The sequence below is a fragment of the Hipposideros armiger genome, unplaced genomic scaffold (genome assembly GCF_001890085.2).
Source record: "Hipposideros armiger isolate ML-2016 unplaced genomic scaffold, ASM189008v1 scaffold_190, whole genome shotgun sequence".
Taxonomy (NCBI): domain Eukaryota; kingdom Metazoa; phylum Chordata; class Mammalia; order Chiroptera; family Hipposideridae; genus Hipposideros; species Hipposideros armiger.
The window spans coordinates 218,486-243,016 of NW_017731540.1; the positions used below are offsets into that span (position 1 = coordinate 218,486).

The 24,531-nt window shown below is 36.6% G+C and overlaps 1 protein-coding gene across 1 annotated transcript in view; it reads right to left on the reverse strand.

The window, feature by feature from the left end:
* Nucleotides 1–6,723: 6,723 nt before the first annotated feature.
* Nucleotides 6,724–24,531, reverse strand: part of PIKFYVE (phosphoinositide kinase, FYVE-type zinc finger containing) — a 69,521-nt gene continuing 51,713 nt past the window's right edge. The window contains exons 28-41 of the mRNA XM_019652909.1: nt 23,718–23,778; nt 22,728–22,865; nt 21,802–21,922; nt 19,976–20,071; nt 18,371–18,454; nt 17,399–17,496; nt 15,617–15,781; nt 14,209–14,268; nt 13,360–13,536; nt 11,958–12,061; nt 11,134–11,262; nt 9,624–9,885; nt 9,123–9,197; nt 6,724–8,696 (exon numbers count right to left, since the gene is read on the reverse strand). Of these exons, the coding sequence (XP_019508454.1) occupies nt 8,581–8,696; nt 9,123–9,197; nt 9,624–9,885; nt 11,134–11,262; nt 11,958–12,061; nt 13,360–13,536; nt 14,209–14,268; nt 15,617–15,781; nt 17,399–17,496; nt 18,371–18,454; nt 19,976–20,071; nt 21,802–21,922; nt 22,728–22,865; nt 23,718–23,778 (1,686 nt within the window). The 3' untranslated portion in view covers nt 6,724–8,580. The remainder of the gene's footprint in view (nt 8,697–9,122; nt 9,198–9,623; nt 9,886–11,133; nt 11,263–11,957; nt 12,062–13,359; nt 13,537–14,208; nt 14,269–15,616; nt 15,782–17,398; nt 17,497–18,370; nt 18,455–19,975; nt 20,072–21,801; nt 21,923–22,727; nt 22,866–23,717; nt 23,779–24,531) is intronic.

Consider the following 24,531-nt stretch of genomic DNA (forward strand, 5'->3'; position numbering starts at 1 on the left):
GTGGGAGGCATTAGGTGCTGAAGGCAGTCCTCTAGCAACTGTATCTTAGATACTTGAAAGAGGTATTTTTTTTTTCATCAAAAGGGCTGGGAATGGAAGCACAAAATAGGGAAAGCTGGAAGGGAGAGTAGAGTGCTGACTGCAGAGAAGAGAGCCCATACATGTAAACATGACCAAGGTACGTGTAGATATTATGAGCTCAAGAAATAAAATGCCATGTCATGGAGTGCAATCTAGATTTTAATAGATGATTCAGATGAGAGTTTTCTGTTTTCTTCTTTAATTGCCTGTGTGGGCTGGGCAGCAAGTCCAAGAATAACAGCTAACACTCTTACAAAATCAATTTACAGATTGTAAAAGAGCTTCTGCCGATCAATTCTTGTGGTAACATGAAATTTCAACTTCAAACAAGGACAAGTTTTACAAAAATATTTCATCCTCGAACAAAGCCTCTGTAATGAAACATCACATATTTGCCAGTCCTGATTTTATGTATTTCTAGGTACAAAATACATTAGAATACAACAGCAAGCATTTTGACATAAATAAGAACTATTCTAAAATAATATAGATGATAAAACCAAGCTTACCTGGTTGGTTTTCTTTGTAATACTTTTTAAAGAGCTGGTTTACATTAAAAGGCACAGTATTTCAAGCAATACCATTTAACACTATCTTATCTTGGCAAAAATGCAAGCATTACTGACTGAAAAACATAGAAACCACATGAGGCTAAATGTTAATAGTTTGGTGAAGTTGTCATGCTGTTCCTGTGTGATATGGCAATGAAAGCATTAATAATTCCTTTCAGAATTATTAGTGCCTAACTATTGTGTTAGAAGGGGCAGGCCATGCCCAAGTCACATGATGGGCATTTATTACCTGTATGTGGGAACGAAAGAAAACCCTGGACCTATCTGGACTTCATGGAGAGTTGGAAAGGTGTCCCTGTCCTGAGTGGCAACTCAAAGAAGTGCTGAAGACATGGGCATCTAGTCATCCGCTCAGAAGCCAGCTCTCTTACTCCCCACACTGACCCCACTATACTCACAACTCAGCTTCCCTGTTTCTCCCTCTGCAGTCTCAGAGGGAGACAGTCCCTACTTCTAATGCTTTCTCTGTAAGTCAAAATGACCAAGAAAGAGAATTCGATTGGATCAAATTAGGTGATCACCTCATAGACTGGTGGGCTCTGTACATGTAGGCTATGCAGAGGGTTGCTTTGGGGATAAAGAACAGTCTGATCAATCAGTAAGGGTTATGATAACTAAGTCATATGACAAAAAAAAAAAAACATGGTATCTTATATAGAAGAAACTGTGGCTACTTAAAAGTAGCACTTTGTCCCTAGAGTGCCATGGCTTTGTCTCTAGCTCAAATATACAAAAGACTGTTATTGAGGACACAAATATGAGTAAGGAAAGGTCTCCGCCTTCATAGAGCAGTTTCAAACTATTAATAATGTTTTTAGGTGGGATTTCACTTAGGTGTCTTCACCAGGGTTGTGAGGTCTCTCTCCTTCAGCCTTAGCTTAGAAAACCACCTCCCCCCAAGCCATTCAGCACGTTCCACGAGAGATGCTTGAAATTAACTACTCCTTGATATTCACAGGGGGAATGCATCGCTTTACAAAAAAAGACTGCATCAAGTTTACATCTTAAATAAAAAAATAAAAGATTTTTGTAAATAACATTATTCTCTAAAATTATTAAAGCAAAAACAAATCTCTTTTCTGGATTCATTTAACCATGGCATTCTTCAAATCAGCAAATTTGTTATGTTGCTTATTGAATAAACATTCTTAATCAGAGAATAATGGTTACCTCCATCAACAAAATAGACATTTATGTCTTTACCTCACGTCTTATGGTTGTTTTATATCCATTTCCACTACTGAACTGTAAGCTTCTTGAGGCTGGTAGGGGTGTCTTTCATCTCTGCAGCACTAGGACCAAGCCGAGAGTACATGTTCCATACATGTTTTCTGATTGAATGAGTGAAGGTATTGTCTGGATTTACCTGCTTTTAAAAATAAATGTCTTTTCAATTCTAACCAGTAATCTACATGCATTTTGGCCCTTAGAGTTCACAAGCATGCTAAACCAAAGGGAATCTTCAAAGGAGCAATCAGTCGGTTAGAAAGCAGATTGCAAGGGGTGAAGGTGAGGTTAGCATGAGGAAGCAATGAATGTGGCATGTACCTTCACAAAGTTCTGTAATGGAAGAGGAAAGACAAGATTATGGGGTTAGGGAAGGCTGAGAGAGAAGGCTGTGATTGTGATTGGAACTTCAACATGCCAGTATATTGAAATGGAAGAGTAAATACGAGAAGCTAAAGGCATAAGAAAAATAAGGGCTACTTTTTGGAGACATGAGAGTAAGGGATCGAGAACAAAAGATGAGAGGGGAGTTAACCTTGGAAAGGAGAAGGAACTCTTCCACCTTGGAGGTGAGGTTGAAAGTAAAACAGGTAAATTGAGAAATAAATTAATCTAGTTTGTACAATAGATTAAAAATGTTCTATTAATGTGAATAGACAATAAATACTGTACTACTGAGTAATCTGAGAAAGTATGACATTTCACATGAACTGTAAAACTAACATTTGCTTGGGCTTAGGATTTATCTTATTCTAAAAATGATATTTTGTTGCTTCCCTGAAAACAATATTCTTCATTTAAATATAATGTACATATTCTGGAACAATAGCAGGGACTGTCAATTTTAGTTTGCAGTTTTTTAAATCAGCAAGTATTGTAGCAAATATAATTACCAAAATTAAAATTTATAAATCTCATCTATATGATCATCTAAGCATAAAAGTTTCTAGATCATCAGTTTATTCATATATTGCAACATAAGTTAATATACTCTTGGTCAAAACAACTTACATTATATAATACATAATTTAGTTTTTTTCTGGTTAATTAAACTTAGTTGGAAGCAAAACAAAGTGTTTTAGAATCATCTACCTATTGATAGTTTTCCCTGTGAATTTGCATACACACACACACACACACACACACACACAACCATTTGGGAAAATATCGCAAAATCGAACAAGAATTGGAACCAAAGTGACATGGAGCAAAATAGCCATGGGTTGACTTATTCCAGAGAAACCCTCTGTTCACTAAGTGGCTTATTACCACCAGGATAGAGCAGAGAAGTGTTGCCGATTGTGAACAACACACACCCTGTAGTTGAGAAGTAGCAGATAAAAATCCCAGTCCTGTGGCAGCCAGGCAGAACGTGCTAGAGAGCAGCTTCCAGGCTTGGATTAAGGCAGTGGCCACCTTCCATCATAACCAAAGAGCTTGGATTTCCTGGAGCCATCTCATCCAGTTTCTTCAGTCACCTACAATTGTATTCACTTCCAACACACAGAAGCAATCCTCTGCAATTAAGAGTAATTCTTGTAATTTGAACCTATGCAGTTAGCAATGAAGCACTGAAGATACAGCAGGGCCCCTATACGATGGTGGTGTGACCAACGGAGATGTTCCTAGATGAATCACTTCTAGAACGTTAGGCTCTGCTCTTCTGTTAGCAGCTTGAGGTGGACTCTCCTAAGGAGTAGCTCTCATGATACCATGTTGTAGTTTGGCGCTTTAAGTGATATCACTAGAGGGAATGAACGACTGTCAGTGTAGGGTTTGGGGAGGGGGGACTGGAGCTGCCAGATGGGTTTCTCCTAGATGAAGTGGCAAGTTAGTAGCAGAAATGCCCATCAAATTCTATGCGGAAAAATCTGGATGTGGCTACCATGCTCTGCTGCCAATAAGCTAAAGGACACTTCATTACACCTAGACGTTCTTGAACAACCTTGATGTTACGCAGCACTTTCAAAACGAGAAGCTAAAAGGCAAAGATGGTGGCAACACCAGCGGTCTGACTCAGGGTCCTGTGCTCCACAGAACGTGGTCTGCCCAGGTGATAATGTACAGGGCATGTAAGTCACAGCTATCTGGTGGTACCTCGAGAGATATTGTTGCATATTGAACTAACTAAAATTTTCTCTCCCTAGTTATGCCATTGTCTAGTCTGTTGCAGGACTTCAATTAAGAGAAAAGATAGGATTTTTAAGGAATCATTTTTTAAAGTCATGAATAGAGAACTACCTTTTTACTTTGACCAACAAGTATATGAAAATATGTTCAACATCGCTAGCCATCAGGAAAATTCAAATCAAAACCACAATGAAGTATTACCTCACATTCATCTGGATGGTGAGTAAAAATAAATAAACAAATGTTGGAGAGGACGTGGAGAAATTGAAACCCTTGTGCCCTACTGGTGGGATGGTAAAATAGTGCATCTGCTATGAAAAACCACATGGAGTTTTCTCAAAACGTTAAAAAAAAAATGTAACCTCCATGTGATCCAGCAATCTCAGTTCTGATTTTATCCAAAAGAATTTTTAAAAAGGATCTTGAAGACGTATTTGTCCTCATGTTCATAGCAGCGTTGTTCACAAGTGTCAAGGGGTAGAAGCAATCTAAATGTCCATTGACGAGCAAATAAAAAAAGTGGTACACACATACAATGAAGCTTCATTCAACCTTAAAAAAGGAAATGTTACAACTCAAAATGAACCTTGAGGACATTATGCTAGGTGACATCAGCCAGTCACAAAAAGACAACTACTATATGATTGCACATAATATAAACCTAAAGTAGTCAAATTCATGGGAACAGAAAGTATAATAGAATGATTGGGGGGGGGGAGGCTGCGGAGAGGGGTGAAAACAGGAATTGTTTAATGGGTGTTGTTTTGCAAGATAAGAAAGTTCTGGAGCTGTATTGCGCAATGTGACTATATAACACTACTGAACTTTGAAAATGGTTAAGATGGTACGTTTTATTTTTTAACCACAAATTTTTTAAAAATCTTAGTTTCATTAAGCATTACCTCAGGAATTTTGTAAGAAATTCATTTCTGACACGAGACTTCGAGGTGAGGGCAGAAACCTTTCCTGCCGCCAGGCGGGAGCAGCGGCCCGGTGGTGCCACCCACCGGGGTGCCCTGAGAGCAGGGCCTGGGCTCACGCTTACACAGGGTGAGATGGGACCTGAAGGGGGCGCTGCCGCACCCACAGCTGCCAAGTTGCAGCACAGGGATCCACGTCAGGTAAGCTCTGAACGTGGGAAGAGACTAACAGCTGAGCAAGCCCGAGGCGGACTCGGCATTCCCGCTGGGTAAGGGCACAAAAGGCCGGGCTGCTTTTTACTGGTGGAAGGGAACCTACGATTTAAGATCCCCTTTCTGGGATGTAAGGACAAGGGTTATTTATTAGTGACAGATTTATTAAATTCTTGGAAAACAAAGGGGGAAAGAATGAAGAGAGGGCAACACCGTTAGGCCAGGGGCCAGGGATTGGGGGCCGGGCCTGCGCACCAAACCCCACCTCCCCTTTTAATTTCCTCAAGCAGATTCAAAACGAAGTGAAGCTGATTCTCAGTGCATTGTAAGCCTTCTTTATTTACAGCATAAGTTTTCAAAAGGTCAAGGCAGTTTTCTTTCTTAAATAACATGTCCATCATATAAAACAGCTGGAACCAAAGTAGAGAAATATATACAATATAATACATTGAGTATTTTCAATATTGTTAATTGAATTTTTCACACTAAATTAAAAGAGGCTATTATGATTTACAATATCATTTCTCTAGTTAAAATTAAACCTGTTAAAAGACATAATGTACATTTTTTTACAAAAACCAGCACAGAAGCATTAATAAAAATGCTCATGACTGTAATTTTAATATTTCTATAATACATTGCACCTGTGTTACAAAAACAAACAAAAAAAGGCATTGCACTAGATGCTGTGAATACTGCATAAGTCAGTACGTTCCTGGGGAATACTGGATGGCCTGACTGATCTATTTCTCCATCAGGCTCCTTTGCAATAGTTTCCACTCTATTAGCTAAGCAAAGTTTCTACAAGTCGGTACTTTCCGTGGCAGTTTTCTACAAGTGCACTGCTAAGGGGTAAAATGACAAGGAGAAATTTATGCCACAAAAACCAATCCAACTCTACTATTTACACTATCCAATAAAAGCCACAACTAGAAAACTACTCACTGCTGGATATAGGAAAAAAAAATTGTAACCAGGACATTTTATAGGAAAGTTTGAATATCTATTAATTTAAAATAGTCAATCGACTACAAAAGGGTTTGCAACAGCTTAATCCCCTTATTTTTCTCAGGGTTGGGTAAGAAAAAAGTAAATCCTTTTTTTTTTTTTAATAAAGTTTTGATGGCATCAAAAAGCTTCACATTTACAAATAAGATTTTTACACAATGCAATGTTTATATAGTTTTCTTGTACTACTGGCAATTATTCTCAGGATTCATATTTTACTCTAAGGAAGAAAGTATTAAGATTTCTTCCTTATTCTTAACTTGTCAGCATTAATACTCTCCAGGCCTCCAAAGGGAATTCGAGAGAGGTAAAGTCACTCAGTGCTTAACACCGAGTAGCACAATATTTGAAGTACCTCATATATATGGGTGGCCTAAACAAGAGCAGTAAGGGGCCAGCGATACAGTTCTACCACTCAGAACAAATTCCATTTTATATTTCCCCTTTCTTAAGACAGTTTTAAAAGGACAGATCACCCTTGCAACGCAGCAAGTATTGCTTCAGGTTATATTATATTGGAATTTTTTTAGCCACAAAAGTATCTAAGAGGCAGGAGTATTTAAAAAAAAAAAGTTCTTCAAGTCACGGACAAGGAAAACAAAATAAAAAAGACATTATTATTATTGTCTGGAGCTATTCCAATGGAGGATCCAAGCCACACATACCTGATTATAACCAGGGGAAGATACTTCCTACAGTGTGTTCATGACTGGGGGTGCAGGAAATGGACAGGAAAAATAAACCAAAGTATCTTGACAGAAAAAATGAACAGTGAGACAAAATAGTGTTTGCATTCAAAATGAGATGCAAAACCCATCGTTCCTGGGCACATAAGAAGTTAATGACGTTCCACATATTTTTCACTCCTGTACAACTCCTTTACTAGTCTTTGATATCAAAACTGAAATCACCAGTGTTTTGTATGTTTTCAAAAGGCACACCACATTTAAAAAAAAAGCTTATCATCAGATCAGTCGTAAGTCCTTGGTCATGTTGTCTAGTTCACAGCAAGCCACGTTTCTAATAAGCACCATACACCAAAGTAATGCTTTCATTCTCAACAAACTTGCCAAAATGTTCCTATTTCATGTATATAGTCTCTGTAACTGCAATGTATCCAGATTTATTATTATTATTATTATTATTATGGGAACGTTACAAAAGAAATGTGCTATTATAGGAAGTCTGGAAAGAGTAGAACTCTTACGACTTCATAAATTCCCAAATTATCCTTGTTATGGAAGGAAGCCAAGAGGAAATATTCAGTTACGTGAGTACGCTTCGTTAGTACGCTTAGTACTTCGGATCACCTTTTAAACAGCCACTCTATGAAACAAGAGGTCCCTTACTAAGGCTATTTTATATTTTACCATTTCTCAATAGTCAGGACTGGCCTAGAAACTGGTGCAGAAAGTTAAGAAACAGGGATATCCAGACTGGAAACTTTCTAATTTTATAGATATCACTTAACTTGCTGGTTATAGTGAAAAAGACACTTAACCACTACAAGAAACAAGCAAGTGCTTCCCTCTCACCCAATTTCTTGGATCGGGCCTATTTTTTTACATTATATATATTTTTTTACATGAAAAAGAAAATCCTTCATTAATCCTTCTCCCTTTGGGGATTCAGTCATTGTAGACTCATTTACTGATGTTTCCCTGAAAGTGGAGGGAAAAAACCTGGAGTAAGAGCATGTACAGATAAGGGCAGTTTAGCATATTAGTTGCACAAAACTTGTAAACAAGCTTAAAAAGTAGCTAGCCTCCTGTCATCCACAGAGAAGTAAAAACAGAACCTGAAAAACATCAAACATACTGGAAAATAGGGCAAGATACACAAAATACCAGGATTCCCAATATAAGTCAAAGTCCTCGGTAAAACAAGAAGATTGTATCAATCGATTTAACTGGCCATTAACAGAATAATTCAGGATTTTTCAAAGGTTTCAGAAATTCTGATAATAGGCAGCATTAAACTGTTACATAAGAAGCAACAACAAAAAGAAATTCACCAGCTCTACAAATGCTCTGTAAGTCAAGAATGTGTCAAATGTGATGCCAAGAGAGTCACAATCTATGAGACATTTTCTTAACATTGTTAGCACATATGACAACCCATTTTCCCCCTATCTCCTCGTCTCTAACCACACATTTGACCTTAGCCCTTGAAATGTGTCTATATTCAAGCTCAAGTGAAAAAATGTGCATGCAACTTTCCAGCCTAGGAACAGCCACTCTGTAGGTATCAAAAACCAAAGTGCACATCCATCGAGTTTTAACCCTTCGGTTATAGACATCCTGCCACAGAACTGATAGGCCCTGGGAACAGTGGTGAATGTGATGAAGAAGTAAAACATGGAGCTTATTTTTGGTCCTTTGTTCCAGCCTCATTTCCTTCACGGTTCATTTCAAACTAACAGCTTCATTTCAGCAGTTCACACCTAAGCCTGTCCAGTGGTCTGGTACCATCAGGAAATACTTGTCCATTGCTTCACAAAATCTAGTCCTGTACAACTCTGGAGAGACCACAGTTGGCATTTTACCTAAGATTATGAAAGAGAAAAGAAAGCTATTACATAAATGATCAGGCAACTGACTTCAACAACTATGTTCTTTCATGTCAACTGCCAGAAAGACACACATACCCCAGCAGTCTCAGAAAGGAGGTACGGGTGTTGTTCACTGCGCCACATGACATGGGACAGGTTCTTCCTGGTAGGAGTTTCTATTTTAAAAGACTAGCTCTTGCCTGGAGATGAGAGATAACCTCTGGCCTTTTTTTTTTTTTTTTTTAACTTTTCATTTTGAGAACCTCTGGCATTTTAACACAAATTTAAACCCAATATTTCCCCACCTAATCAACTCCCTTTATTATTTGATCATTTTGGAAATGATAAATAAGAGACACCAACTGATAAGGTAAACATGAGAACAGTTTAAAGAGTAAACAAAACGAAAATTCTGCTCACCTTGGCCTCCTAAAATTCCTGTTGATTTCACAACCATCTCAAGTTTTTTGTCCCATGTAAATGTTCGAATGTAATCTATTGCAGGGAGCAATATTAGCAGTCAAGTTATGTTAATAAATATAAGCAAATGACAACAGTAACTACTATTACTATTACTCCTAAAATAGTTCATGTTTACTGACTGTTGACAATATGCCAGGTTGTCTTAAGGTTTTTTTTTCCCCCCATATTACTTTAATCCTCACAACAACCTAACAAGGGCTTCATTTATAAGTGACTTTTGAATGCAGATATTTTTGGTCAAGATAATGAAAATGGAAATGATCAAACTACTTAGAGGGTATTAGAATTTTAAAACTATGACTTTTGCATTTTCAAATGAAAGTTGATGAAAATATTCAATAAGCTATCACTAGACCAGGTTCAGTATGACCTTGAAATTTCACTCTGTTCTCAATCACGAACATGAACTATAATAAGCAAGGTATGCTACTGACTTACCTATAATTCCAACTACCAGCTCATTGCTGGTATCATCTCGTCCAACCAGCAAAGAATAATCTATAATGAGGTGGCTAGAAAGGAAGTGGGAGTCGCTGCGAATCGAGGCTCTCAGCACAGCTTTGGAATGAGAACGGATATACAGAGGATTGTCTCGAACCATCTTTAAGAGATTTTCATCCAGCAGGACTACATCACAACTCTCTTTCCCGGTATCAGTTTTTACATTTCTATTCCTAAGTGAACCCTTCAGATCAAAAACCTAGCAGAAAGAAAAATTCTCTGTCATTTTTGTTAGTTGCTACAAATGATTAATTAATTAAACTAAAAAGGCAGAAAGTTCCCCTCTAGCTACTATCATTATATACACTTTTAAATTTAATTTAAAAACTTAATCATAACTTATATAACGTAAGTTATTAAATGCATGCATAATTGTATAATACATAAAATAGGTAGTGATATAACTGTATCAAATGAAATACCAAGTACTCGTTACTGAAACATTTCGAAATAACTGACCCATTTAATCATCTTTAAAAAACATTATCAAGTAACTCCAAATATAGATCACTGGATTAGAAAGCAGTTTAAAAATCAGATGCAGGGCTGGCCGAGTGGCTCAGTTGGTTAAAAGCTCACTCAAGAGTGCAAGCTCAGAGCAACAGGGTCTCCAGTTCGATTCCCGGCCCAAGCTGAGCTGCCCACAGGTGGCAGGATGGCTCAGCTAAAAAAAAACAAAACAAAGCCAGATGCAAATAGTCTTAGGAAACTTAAAAGTTTTGATACCAAAACTCTGTAATTACTATCGCAGCCTAGAAGCAACAGTGTATCTCTAGGAATTTGGGGATGGTAGCAAAAGCAACACACTCAAAGGTCAGGGGACTTGGGCATTAGACCAGTGCAACCCAAAGTGTATTTAACAGGCCACCGCTAGTCAGTTGTTCCTGGCTCATGATGACATACAAAGCTAGTGCCAGAATGCAAATCAATTATGTCTTTCAGCACACTGTTTAGTTCAGCTGATGGTTTTCCCATAGCAAGACATTCTCAATGAAGAAGCAGTGTGTTGAAGTACATTCTAGTACACATTCCTTATCTCACCACATTCTAGAAACAATTCAAGGACCAGCACTTTAAAGAGTACTGTTCTAGAATGTAGACCAACCTGAGTTCTAGGCATAACTTTGTGACTGTCATAAAGTACTTAATTTCTCTGGGTTTTAGTTTCTTCATTTTTAAAACTGAGAGGTGGAAGTATATCTGCCTTCTAATTCTATAATTCTGTGTTTCTAAGATACTAAATATGTTAAATTTTAGGACCAGTCCACAATATTCCTATTTATTCTTTCCTACAGAGTTCAACTAGTGAAAAGTTCAATTTGGCCTAGTAATCAAAGTTTAACATTTACCATCAAAGAAGATGTTATTCTCTAATTTATTACATTCAGGAACCACAAGTACCAAGGGTTCTAGCAGCTAAATGCTTCGTACAGTCCAATAGCTTTACCTGAGCCATCTTTCTCCCATAGAAAAGGTTTTCCATGACAAGGAGATCTAACTTCTTCTCAGTGTTGTTCTGAGAATTCTTATAACCAATTCTGTAAACTCCAAGAATTTTGGCCAATGCAGTGGGTCTCTAAATCAAGAAAAGATAAAAGTTAACTGTTATCAAAAAGGATTATTTATAACTTAATACCAATATCTGGATTATTCATGTAATATCCAAACAGGATTTTCTATGAATATGACCAGTCAGAGGACCTTGAAAGAAACTTAAGCTCTTGAATCTCAAGAGCAAGTAGCAGCAATGCCAATAAAACCTTAGATCCTCAACATTCTCACAACTGCTCAAATTCATGCATGTTATTAGGTCATAGGATTTCCCCTCTCCAATAACATGAAATAAATCATAAATGAAAAAAAAAAATCCATGTGACTCCCTCATCCACTCAGTGACAAGTGGGCAGACCTGGGCCACTGGCTCCTCTCTTCCTGCCTAAGGGACCCACGCCCTCATTTCTCAATATTTCAAATGTCTGTCTCAGCAAATTACAAATCACTAAATGGGCAGCTCTTTTCATTCGGTCTTAGTGTTTTTAATTGATTTTTATACATATACTAATTGAATGCCACTTGCTCGAGATCTCTTGGTTCCTCACTGGCAAAGGCAGGAAAGAGTCTGAAATCACTGCACTTGATCCCACGTCAGCTGCATAACAGAGATCTAGTCGTGTTCAGACCTTAGCACGAAGAAAACTGCCATCGGGACGCTCTCTCAGGTTGTGACAAAGCCCAGGAAACTGATTATAGATCAAGGTTTGGAGCTCCTACCTTTTGCTGAACAGCATTTGTAATATAATTGAAGTAGTGTGGTGCAAAGTCGAGGAAAGACTGGACTTCCAGACGAGGCATTTGCTTCAAAATGAACCGATCATCTACAAGGCAGAAGTGTCACGTGTTTATTCAACCACAGTATTTACTGAGGTAACCTATAATAAATCATTCCAAAGATCCCAAATGATTTGTTTGCTTCAGGTTTTTAAGAAATATTTTCTGGGGGCCAGCCAAGTGGCTCAGTTGGGAGCGCGAGCTCTGAGCAACAGGGTCGCCAGTTCAATTTCCACATGGGCCAGTGAGCTGAGCTGCCAACAGGCGACAGGACGGCCCAGCTGGTGAGAGCAAGTGCTCCTAACAACATGGTTGCTGGTTCGACTCCCGCATGGGATGGTGGCTATGCCCACCTGCAACTAAGATTGAACACTGCACCTTGAGCTGAGCTGCCGACGAGCAGCCGGATGGAGACTGGACTTGGAGCTGAGCTATTGGGTTGTCGCAAAAGTCATGACACATTTTTGGAATGAAAAACATAGAAAAAATACATCATGACTTTTCCGACAACCCAATAGCTGCGCCCTCCACATCTAAGACTGAAGGACAACAACTTGGCTATTCCCCTTCCCCAATTCCCCAACACTGTTCCCCTTCCCCAAATTCCCCAATTAAAAAACAAACAAAAAAACAAAAAAAGATATTTTCTGATGTCACAGAGAAAACCCTGATCAGAACATAGTTCTCAAGTAATTCAACAGTTGGAAGGGCTTCTAAGGACTTACATAGTCAAGAAGCCTCTATTTTTTACAGTAAGTACCACCCCTAAATTCATAGCTAGATGACCTACTTTTTAAATCTAGTAACTAAAATTTTATAAACTCCTCTGTTAGCAATTCAGTAAGTAAAAGTTATGAAAGTTCTTATCAAGCAACATCCTTCCTGCTGCATTATCTCAAATAATTTTGCTTTCAGTGTGTATGGAGAATGAAATGTAAAGCACACATGGTCACGATCTTCTGTAAACCTTAGTAAGTTAGGAACTTGACCTTCCTATTATTTTCAAGCCAAATATTTCTGTTTTTATCTTTCTCTCATCAGCTCTGAGGTACCCTTTCGAGTTTTCAAGAAGTTCTTGTTACTAATTACATTTGGAAAACTCTGGACTAAAAAATATTTAATAAGAATATGATCAATGTTTGACTTTAATTACATACCATACATATATGTATATTCTTTTAAATATTTTATGACATTGCATAAAACACAAATGTAAAAACAAAAAAGAGAAAACTCTGTTTGCCTATGGACAGTATCATACTACCTCAGTTCCAGTCATTCATAAATTATCTGAGGGAAAAAGAGGGGTGCTACTTAATTATCAAATCATTAAAATGACTTAAACCTTCAGTCGCATAGAAGGCAGCTCCTGATTTGCCTCCTCGGGCCTGCCAGGGTGACGAGTGGGAAAGGGAACAAATGAAATCTTCTTCACTGCTGCCCAAAATCACTTCCCGCATCTTGTGAAACTCTCCCGCATAGTAGAGCCGACAGTAAAATTTGGCATTGGCATCAGAAAATTCTATACAGAGAAGTGTTAAAACAAAAAAGCTTTTATGGATCAGAAATATCTTTTTCCTCTTGCCCTCTTCCCCACTCCCACCAAATGCAACCATTTAATTTTCTCCATGATAGCGTTTTTCATGTTAAGTCTACTACATCTCTAATCATCACAATTCTGTTAAAATTATCTTCAGGGAGGATTAAAGAGCATCTGATGACCACCCTTACATATTTACGAAAAAAAGCAAACACAATATAAGACCCATTTCTCATTCTATACCTGTTATGTATTTTCACTACTTTTACATCTTAAATTTCATTGTATATATTATTCTGGATGATAAGTTTTTGGCACCCACATAGATACACACAATTCTAGATGCCTTGTCAAGGCTCTGTGGCTCTAGATTACACAATAAATAATTAATTAAACATTAGAAATTAAATCAAATTATAATTTATAAATCAAATTTTAACTTCAATTAAATTTATAAGTTAACTTTCTTTATAAATGAATAATGTATATTTTATAAACTACATCTAGATTAAATAAAACTTATGTCGGCACACACACTTAATGTTTATTTCAAGAAAGAGGATGTTTATCTAGTATGAAGCTAGAAGCCACAAGTGAGTTAGCTCAATATTAATCCCTGTCCCTAAACCAACAAGATTTTTATCTCATACTTACGAAGCTCCACGTGAGGGTTTGTGAGTTGTTTCTTTTGTGTATCTCCTCCATCTACTTCATCTAAAAGGTTTAATATCAGTAGTAAAGCCAAAGTTTTAAACAGTTATCATGTCATTTTCCCTGTTCTTTTTTTCCCCTAACATCACAGTAAAAACTAACAAGTCAATTCTTTATCATAGTCAAGTCACTTTAAGCAAGTATTATGTATTTAATTAAGCCGTATAAACTATCACCATAAAAATGTGTGTACCTTTTGAAAAATCAATTTTTAGATTAAAAAATAGAGAATTTAGGTTAAAGAATAATTTTCCTTATAGTTAAAAGATTCCTGTGGTAGCAACACACTAACTCAGTTCTTATATCAAGAGTTTCCATGGCTTCTTTCTCAGAGTCTCTGAGCAGTTTCCCCATGTGCGGAATAATGCTACCCCAATGGTTCGCAAGGCTTTCTTTATCATACACTAAGATGTTTATATCATATGTAAACTAGACTAGTGTCTACTTCAGAGCTACTTTTTTTTTTAATTTGACTGATTTGTCTGACAAGACTACTGCCATATGCACTCTAATTATTGTAGATTTGAGTACTTTCTAATTATCTAGGAGAACAAGCCATCCTCCAAGTTTCACATTTCAAAATCATTTTTTTGGAAGCACCAATGCCTTCCAAGGACAACAGCCCAGTAGCAGCCTACAGAATACTAGACAAATATCTGATTACTAATGAAAATGTATCATGAAGTTGCGTTTTTAAAAAATAAATTACTAATTCATGATGTAACTCAGGGGTTGCCAACCTATTTCTGTAAAGGACCAGAGGTTAAGTATTTTAACTCAGTCACCATTATTCAACTTGCCAATATAACACAAAAGCAGCCAGTAAGGAAATGAATGGCTGCGCCTGTGTTCCAGCACAACTTTATTTACAAAAACAGGGCAGCATAGTTTGCTGACTCCTGGTCTACCCCTATACTCAAACGCAATCAGGCAGATTTAAATATCAGAATGAAGGTGCATATCAATAGTCTCAACCTCACAGGGACTAGAAAAGAAAGAAAACATCTGAGGGTGCAGAGGAAGAAAAATATTTGCATATACACTGTGAGTTACACGGTGAGACAAGTAATTTACATGTGTAATGTCACTTAGTCCTTGAAAGACATTGCTTTTGCCACTTTACAGGTATGGGTACTAAGGCTTTCTGATTCTCCCACAGTAAGTGACAGGAATGACATGTGACACCAACTGGACTCTGCGAGTGCCATGCTTTCTCCACTTGACCACACTGAGATGTGAGAGGCCCTGGTTTCAGCACTAAGAATTACCTACTTAAGGCTTCAGGGAACACAAGCAACTCAAACAGGCCAATCAAAGCCCAGGAGAAGCACAACGGTACCCTTTAACGCACCTTGAGGCTCATTGCCTTGGTTCTCCGTGCCCTCCTTGCCCGTCGGCCCAACCTGGTAGTAAGCACTGTCCGCTCCGCGTAGGGTCTCTCTCTTCTGGGAAGACAGATCAGGGCTTTTCCCTGCTGTCCCTCGGAAGAAGGACAACATCCCGGAAGCCTTTTTGGCTATAAAAAAGAGGCAACATATTAAGTACAGGTCACTGTAGGTGGAAAAATTAAAATTTTCAACTCATTCCTTTGTTAGCAGTAACCGTTTTATGAGGGTAGTAAATACGAGTAACACTGACACTTCCGTGTGCATAGATTATTATTCCACAGGTTTTATGGGGTTTTGGGAGGGGGCAGTCAAGCATTCTTATTTACCAGAAACAAAAAAAGAACAATCATCTGATAGTTACATATAAAAATGTGAGAAATTCTATATAAAACCTTTGAAAAATATCTTTCCAAGATGGTCATAACATTTTAAGCAACAAGATGAAGTTAGGGCTGAATTCTTATAGTATTACAATTAACTAAACTATACAAAACATTACAAGCTACGAGAATTCAAAGTTAAAGGTAACATATCTTTATATCATTTGTGTTCTTACATTTTAGTACAGCAAAATATAAGATTTTGTTTTTAACATGCTCCAGAAAGTAGTACAGGACAGCCAAAAACATTACTGAAGCTTGCTCTATACTTTATTCTTGGTTTTGAGCTTACTATGTGTGATCGATGTATGATCTGTGAGCTTAGGATATATGATTCTGATCTTGTACATTTACCACCTACAAAATGCATGTCAAATGTTAATCATAAAGTGCTTACTTAAGGTACCGGGCACCATTCTGGCCTTTTACTTGTTCCTTGCTAACAGAAATCAAAATTTGGGGCAGGGGGTGGGGTGGGGGGGCATGTGTACAGCCCCAGGAAATGACTCATGTAAGCCAGCCAGGGCAATGCTGCTCACCACTTTCTGTCTCCTTTCCAGGAAGCAGTGGCCATGAGACTCAGCTCTAACTATCAGAGATTAAAGGGAAATCTCTACTTTCCTAATAAAAGGGAACAGCTGCAGCTTATACCACCTCCCTTCTTTCTTCCTCAAATGTAGACATTAAGTGGAATATTTCTGACCATGAGTAAAACTTAAGAGAATCATAAAAAAAAACCCTATGTTGTCATGACAATGCTGAGTAGCTGAACCACCACTGACATTACTTTAGAAAAATAAACTGTCTTTTGTTTAAGCCGCAATAGCCATGAGTTTGCTATTACTTGCAGTGAATACATTCCCAGCTGACAAAGGCCCAAGTTCAAATCCAGGGTCCTCCACTACCTGTATAATCTTGAGCAAATTCTTTCATCTAAGTCTAAACGTTCTTTCTGAAAAATGGGGATATGTTAAATAACCCTTATGTGGTTATTGTGGAGATTAAAGAGATATTACATAAGAAGTTCTTTTCACAATGCCAACAACAAAAAAAGAGTTGCTGTTGTATTTCTCAGGTTGTACACTTTGAACCGAAAGCTCTAGCTGGGAAGGCAGATCCTGCTTCTTTTGCGTAGACCTGTGAGTTCCTAGGAATTGCAAATTCAATAAACTTAGGAATCAAAGAAAAGCAAAATATGTATAAAAGAGAATATACAAGAAAATTTAAATCCATATTGTATTTCAAAGACCAGAAGTAATCAATCCTTGCCAAAAAGCATTTCTTATTTAATGTGTTTTCTTCTTCAGATCACAATTACAAACAAAACTAACAGTATAATAACTACTTCTCCATTTGTAATCTTACTTGGTTGAGGTTCTGCTTCTGCTGTACGGTTTGTCTGACCTCCACTGCTCTCAGGTAACCTAATAGGGCTGCTACTCTTTGGTCTGCTGTCTAAAGTACTAAAATGAAAAACAACAAAAAAATTGGTTTTAGATTATGAGACAGAAAATAACAAGTACTCTGATTCCTTCATTAATCTACTCCCCACGTACCCCACTCACAATATCATAGGTCTGACTCATAATTATATAAACACAGGTTAGAAAATGGAAGAAAAAGTCTTAAAATGTCTACTGGACTTTAAAAAGCAAAATGGTATAACTATAAATGTGTATGGAAAAATATTATAAAAGCATAAGCTTTTGCTTTTATTATATTTTTCCCAAGTTCATTAGAGCTATAGTAGCATCTATAAATCAAATAATTACAGAAAATACCAATTTCATAATTCTCATGTCATTGTGATATATAATTATATAATTCAGGTAAAATTTTATCACATTAGTAAAATTGGAAAACCTATCTCAATAAAAAACAAAATAATGAGTCTATGACAATTTCTGTCAAAATATCTAGAATACTGAACATACTTAAAGAAATGGTTTTGGGGGCTTGGGTTTTTTTGTTTGTTTTAACTCTTAGAATGTTTCATTATTATGGAAAATTCATAAATATTTTAAATTACAAAGACAAACAGTAAGTACCTTACTAATTTAACAAGTTACTATTTTTTAAATGAAAATAATAAAGACAATTAAAAATGTTGAAAGTTTAAACCTGCAATATACACTAAACTTCTATGGCAATTATCAGAAAACAGTATCTAAAGAAATAGTTTAAGGTCTTTTGCTATACTTGAATTTTGTTCTATCAACTATTGGCTAAAATATAAGTGTGTATCCTAGAAACTTTCATGTTGATAAAACTGAAGTATGGGCATTTAGAAAAACGACACAGCTCAATTAAAATAGATTCTACTCAGTCACAGATCACCTATTGGTTGGAAGTCCTTCTTCGGCATTGGACCGTAGAGTCGCTTTGGACAATTCCTCTAAGGCATTTCGGTATTCTTTACAACTTAGGGTAGAAATAGGTTGAAAGATGTTAAACATTAAACTCTCCTTTTAAAATAAATCATATGCTTTAGATAAGCTTTGCATTATAAAACCACAATCATTGTAAGTATCCATAATTAAACAAATACATTTAATGAACAAAAGTTATCAAGCAGGAACTTCATGAAGAAGGTCAATGTGTTCAGACAGAATAAAAAATACTACCCAACACACCAACCAGAATCAACATCCTAAACAAAGATTGTGAAGGCCTACATACCAACATTTTAGATCAAATACTTTCAGGGGTTGATTTAAAAGTATGAAACAGCAGGGTTTAGTATAATAGGAAAGGAACTTGAGAGAGTGCTTTTCCACTTAAAAGTATTAAATTTTTTTTTTTTATGTTACATTGGTAGAAAAAAAAAAATCCACCTCCTGGACTAGCAGTCTGGAAGCCCTAATTTGGATAAATCAGATATTAGGAAACAAGAGAAGCATCTTAGGGTGTACTGTTTTGGCAAGACATTAGAAAAAGATGAATACTTGCTTCCTAATAGTACAAAATATGTTTTTTGATTTGGTAGACTTTCCTACTTTCTTATATATTAATGTAGTATGACTAAGCAATAAAGAAAGAAGCAAATACTATCTTCATTAAGGCCAAAAGGCAATGATAAAAAATCCTTCATATGAAATCTTCTAAAGGAAGAAAAGTCCTCATTATCCAAACAGTAAACTCTAAACTCCATAAACGCTGAGGCATATAAATCTATCTTGTTTACCTGTGTACATCCAATACCTTAGACTATACCACATATTGTAGAATATTCAAGTATTTACTGAATAAGTATACTCTTTGTAATCAATATATAAAAATATCAAAATTTCAATGCCTTGCAATACAAAAAATTAAACGTCTTAGAGTCTACTTAAACTAGGTTCTGCCACTGCCAAGATACCGTTAAGATTAAAAAGCTCTGTTCTTTTAGAGATAACGTATAAATAATTCTAAAGAGGGATGCTTCTTTAAGACACATGATTAACTGTGGCATAAAAACGGGCTGAGGCACAGAAACAGCATTACTCTAAGTCAGAAAACTACCTGCTATGTGTGAGAAGCAAGAAGGAAATGAATGCAGAGTACAGAAATTCACATGATATACAGCAGATACGTTGTAAAAATTGTGTCAGTAAAAAATCGAAGGAAGGAATACAATGGTACATACCATAATAGAGAGGAAGAAGGGTTAGAGGATATAAGGACCAGTAAAGAACTTGCCTGGCTAGTTTAGTTATTAGGAGCTTGCGTAAGAATCATCCTGTAATTATGTGGGTAAAGAGTATATTTTCTGACAGAAACAGAATAAGCTATCATGCCCAAAGAGCATATGTTTTTACTTATATTTAATCATTTTGCTCTGTTCTAGGTGACAGATCTCAACAATAAGGCAATTAATAAGTATACATACAATATAGAACTATAACCACATACATACAGTATAGAACTATAACCACAGGTGGAAAGCCCCATGAATAATACCTGAGAGCAAAGGCTATGATGGAGCTGGGTTCCTTCTCGCAGACTGCAATGGGCACCCGTTCATGTTCATGCATTAAGTAGTGTTTATCTGGATCACTGCTCAGAATTTATAAGTACATAAATAAACAGGAACAAAATTAGCAACAAGTCACATATACAAAACATGAATATACTGCAAATACATCTTAGGACAATCTTAAGTTAACTACATACTGCACAATTATAAGAATATATTATAATTAAGTAAGCCAAAATGTATGCAGAACTTGAACCAAAGAGCCAACAAAAATAATCCAACAGAAAGTTTTTGAAGGCAATTGAAAATTATGAGAATTAGTTTTCCAGTCAGAAGGTTCTGGAATAGTTACTCCAAATAAAGCTTTCCACACTGCCAAGACATTAGGCCATATTCGTCTCAAAAGGGATTTATGTAAGTGTAAAAGATTTTGCTCTACTATAAGCTTGAAAGAAAAGTCTTCTAGAAATTGTGGAAATGTGCTACTAGTCTAATAAGAAAGAACATAGCACAGCCACTCTCCTGTCATCACATGGAAACTCAATGGTGTGACTCCATTTTAACCCAAATCTTGCTCCTCCAACCTTGAACTTAAACTCCCAAGGGAACCATTCATTCGTGTAACAGCTATTTACTGAGCAAAACTATTACTAAGCACCTGACATGTGTAAGATGGTAACAATACAATATTGGAAAAAAAATAGGCATGGTAGAATGTACAGGATAGTGGGGTAAAAAAACAAATAATCCTACAAATAAATATAATTACCTTCTGTGATAAGTGCCCTGAGGGAATCATGAGAGAACATATAACAGATGTAATCTGGCTGGGACAAGGAGCTGAGGGGTGGGTCTAGTCAAGTGCTCCTGAGAAACACTGCTAGGAGGTTAATGACTAAGAAGAAAGCCAGCACATGTACAATGGCCATAGAACAAGAGGGACAATAACCAATCAAGAAACTAAGATAGTCAAGTCTGAAGCAGAGAAAGCAAGGACCTTTGCATACGATTATCACGGTATGTAAGACTACTGTATCGTGAGTCTTTATTTGTCTCCTTCCCAACACTGTGAGCTCCCAAGAGCAGGGATTTCTCCTTATTAATCTTTTTCTACATCCTGGGGCACTAGAGCTGGCAATCAATAAGTTTAAATATTGACTGAATAAATAAATGCATAAATCATATAAGAACAAAGTCCTTATTAACAAATGTCCACCTTTTGGATACACTTGTACCAATGTAACAAGAGCGGCCAGGAGAGAAACACACTCTCACAGCCAGCTTATATTTTTTTCCCACTCTAAGCGAGCCCAATATAAACAAGTTCACATAAACACTTGTAGGAGTCATTGTAATTCATCACCCCTGTTAGAAAAGTTCCATGTCCCAATTAATTACTGGATCAGTAATATTATCCTCATATACAATCAGCAATAAATTTTTAGGATTCTGAGATCAACAAATGTAGCAGTATATCTTCAAAAAAATGTATACATATATATATATATATATATATATATAGTTATTTTATATATACAATTATTTTCAGAACCAGTAATCTTAAGCATTAAACACATTAGTTAATGCTTTTTTTCATCCATTTATATAACAATGACTACATGTTCCACAGATTACATTATACCAAAAGACATCTCTTTTACTATGATGAAGTGTAATTTAGGATTGAGAAATACCCACATACAGTTAAACAAACATATTTAAATACGTAGGGAGTAAATCTATACAGACATTTCTTTAATTCAGTAAAAATAAAATCACGCAACAACCACTGGCTTTTTGTAATACTTACAAAGGAAATGGAATAGGGTTATAGCTATTTCCTGGAAGGAAATTTGCAAAGATGGCTTTCATGGTTGATTTCTCCTTCACCTGGCTGTCTGTGGATCCCAGCAAATGTCCGTCAAACACATCTAGGATAAAAAATACTCTACTTATATGATTATATTAAGGAAGAGTAAAAAAAGATATAAAGCGTCAATTTTATTTCTTTTCCTTTTCGGAACACAGGTATATACACACAATAATTACCAATTGTGCTGTGAAATTTCTGAACTAGCAATGACTGTTATAGGCCAAAACAGGAAGCAACAGTGAAGCATATATTGCACTGACTCCAAAAGGTTCATTTTTTTACACTTCAACATGTCTGAAATTGAGATCATCTTACTGTCGATGGCAGAGGCCAGGCAGTAGCCATGATGGAATTACTGCTGACCGTGCATGAATTTAGTCACAGTTGTCCAAGTTACCACTTCCACTCAATTATGTGCACTGGGCCTAGGACATCTGAGTTTAATTGCAATTTATAAGTTATTTTTAAAGTCTGTACAATTAAGTAGTTACTGTTTAACAGAAAGCAAGGAAAGAGAGAAGCAAGGCATAAATTTGCTATTAATGAAACACACATTTGATGTTGGAGAAATGCCTGTAATTACTCTTATTTTCTTACAAAGCAACAATCGTGCTTCACGGGACTTAACAAAAGTAATATTCCACAGAAATTAGATGAAGCTGAATAACATTCTATTACTGAGACATTTACCTGTCAAATAGTGCAACTGGACAAGTGATATGATAAGAACATATACCTAAAAGAGCACTTTCAATATGTATAAAATTTTAAAATTCCAAGGGATAAGAAAACATTGTGTCAAAGCATTCAGAGAGCTTTTCTCTTTTGGATGAAGGACAGACAGTAAAAGCGACGAACTGCACCTTCGGAAATGCCGGCTGTGTCTAGTTCAGAGGGCCCTCCCCCCAGCTGCTCAGGCATGACCTCAGGTGGAGAAGGCAGCTGGAGGTGGGCAGAGCTGGTGGAGCTCTGACTGGACAAGGCTGTTAAGAAGCGGTCCTCTAAAGAGAAACACAAACTTGGATGAGTCATTTAAAAACATTCAGTCCATTTCTACCTGATAGTAATGTTTTTAAAATGCCAACTCATATTTTACTTCATAAACCAAAGAATGTAGGCGTTCTAAAAATTATTGAGGCCATTTTGGTGCCTATTTTACAAATGGATAGAAAAATCCAGACAGGCTGTATGATTTGGCTATAATCAGACTGGCAACCAAGGCTGACTCCTATCCAGTATCCTTTGCACTAGACCAGAATGCCTACCTAATATTAGATCATTCAATGTAATAGAGAATGCAACGATGACACTATTGAAAAGAAATCACATGCTTTTTCTCAGGCTAAAAATCCATTTAATTATAATAGAAAAATGCCATGAACTCTGAGTTGAGCTTCTGTTCTACAAAGATAGTCTAAGTAAGTTTTCCGATAAACTTTCTAGGATGCCACCAAGTTATTCAATGAAATACTGGGAAAAACAACTAAAGGAGATTTCAGTGACATAAAAATATTAAACTTTGTAAGATTTTTGCAATGAAACCTGGGAGATGACTTTGGAACAAGCGAATAAAAATTCAGTCTCCTTTTTTCTGTTTGTTCTTCCCCCAGCAGCAGCCTCCTCTATTTATTATACAGGATGCTTCAGTATCCTAATTTCTCTTCTGGCAATATACTTTATGATAATCTTAAACTGATAGTACTACAAATGCTCTACAGGAAGGAACAAAAGAAGTCTATGAACAATTACATCAGAAAAAAATTCTCAAAATTAGCAGTCAAAAACAATTACTAGACTAAGAAATTTCTTTAAGTTCAATGGCAGGTGTGTGATCATTGGATGCAAGGACCAACCTTTTTCTCCATTTTGAAGTCCTGGAGAAATATTCCTTGGAGGTGCATCCACTGCACTTATCTGTAGAGAAGAAAATACTTTGTTCTTCAAGTGATTAAAATCACATTAAGGGGCCAGCTGAGTGGTTCAGTTGGTTAAGAGCTGAGATCTGAGCAACAGGGTCGCCAGTTCGATTCCCACATGGGCCAGTGAGCTGCGCTCAAGCTGAGCTGCCAACAGGTGGCAGGATGGCTCAGCTGATGAGAGCATGTGCTCCTAACAACAAGGTTGTCAGTTCGACTACCGCATAGGATGGTGGGCTACGTCTACCTGCGACTAAGATTGAACATAGCACCTTGAGCTGAGCTGCCCTGAGCTGCCGATAGGCGGCCAAATGGCAACTGGACTTGGAGCTGAGCTAGCTGCGCCCTCCATGACTAAGATTGAAGGACAACAACTTGGCTGTTCCTCTTTCCCAATTCCCCAATAAAATCTTAAAATGTTACCAAAACAAACAAACAAAAAAAAAATCACATTAAAAAGTTTAACCAACCAAGTCAATCTTCAGCTTTTTGGTCTCAGGATCCCTACAACCTCTTAAGAATTATTAAGACACTCAGCTTTTATATGGATTGTATCTTCCAATTTTTACCTTATTAGAAATTAAAACTGAGAAAAATTTAGAGTATGCATTTATTAATTCATTTAAAAATAACAATAAACCCATCACATATTAACATAAATAATGTATCTTTTAATTTAAAAAATTGCTATTTTCAAAAAAAATGTTAAAGGAGTGGCATTGTTTTACACTTTTATAAAACCTTAATGTCT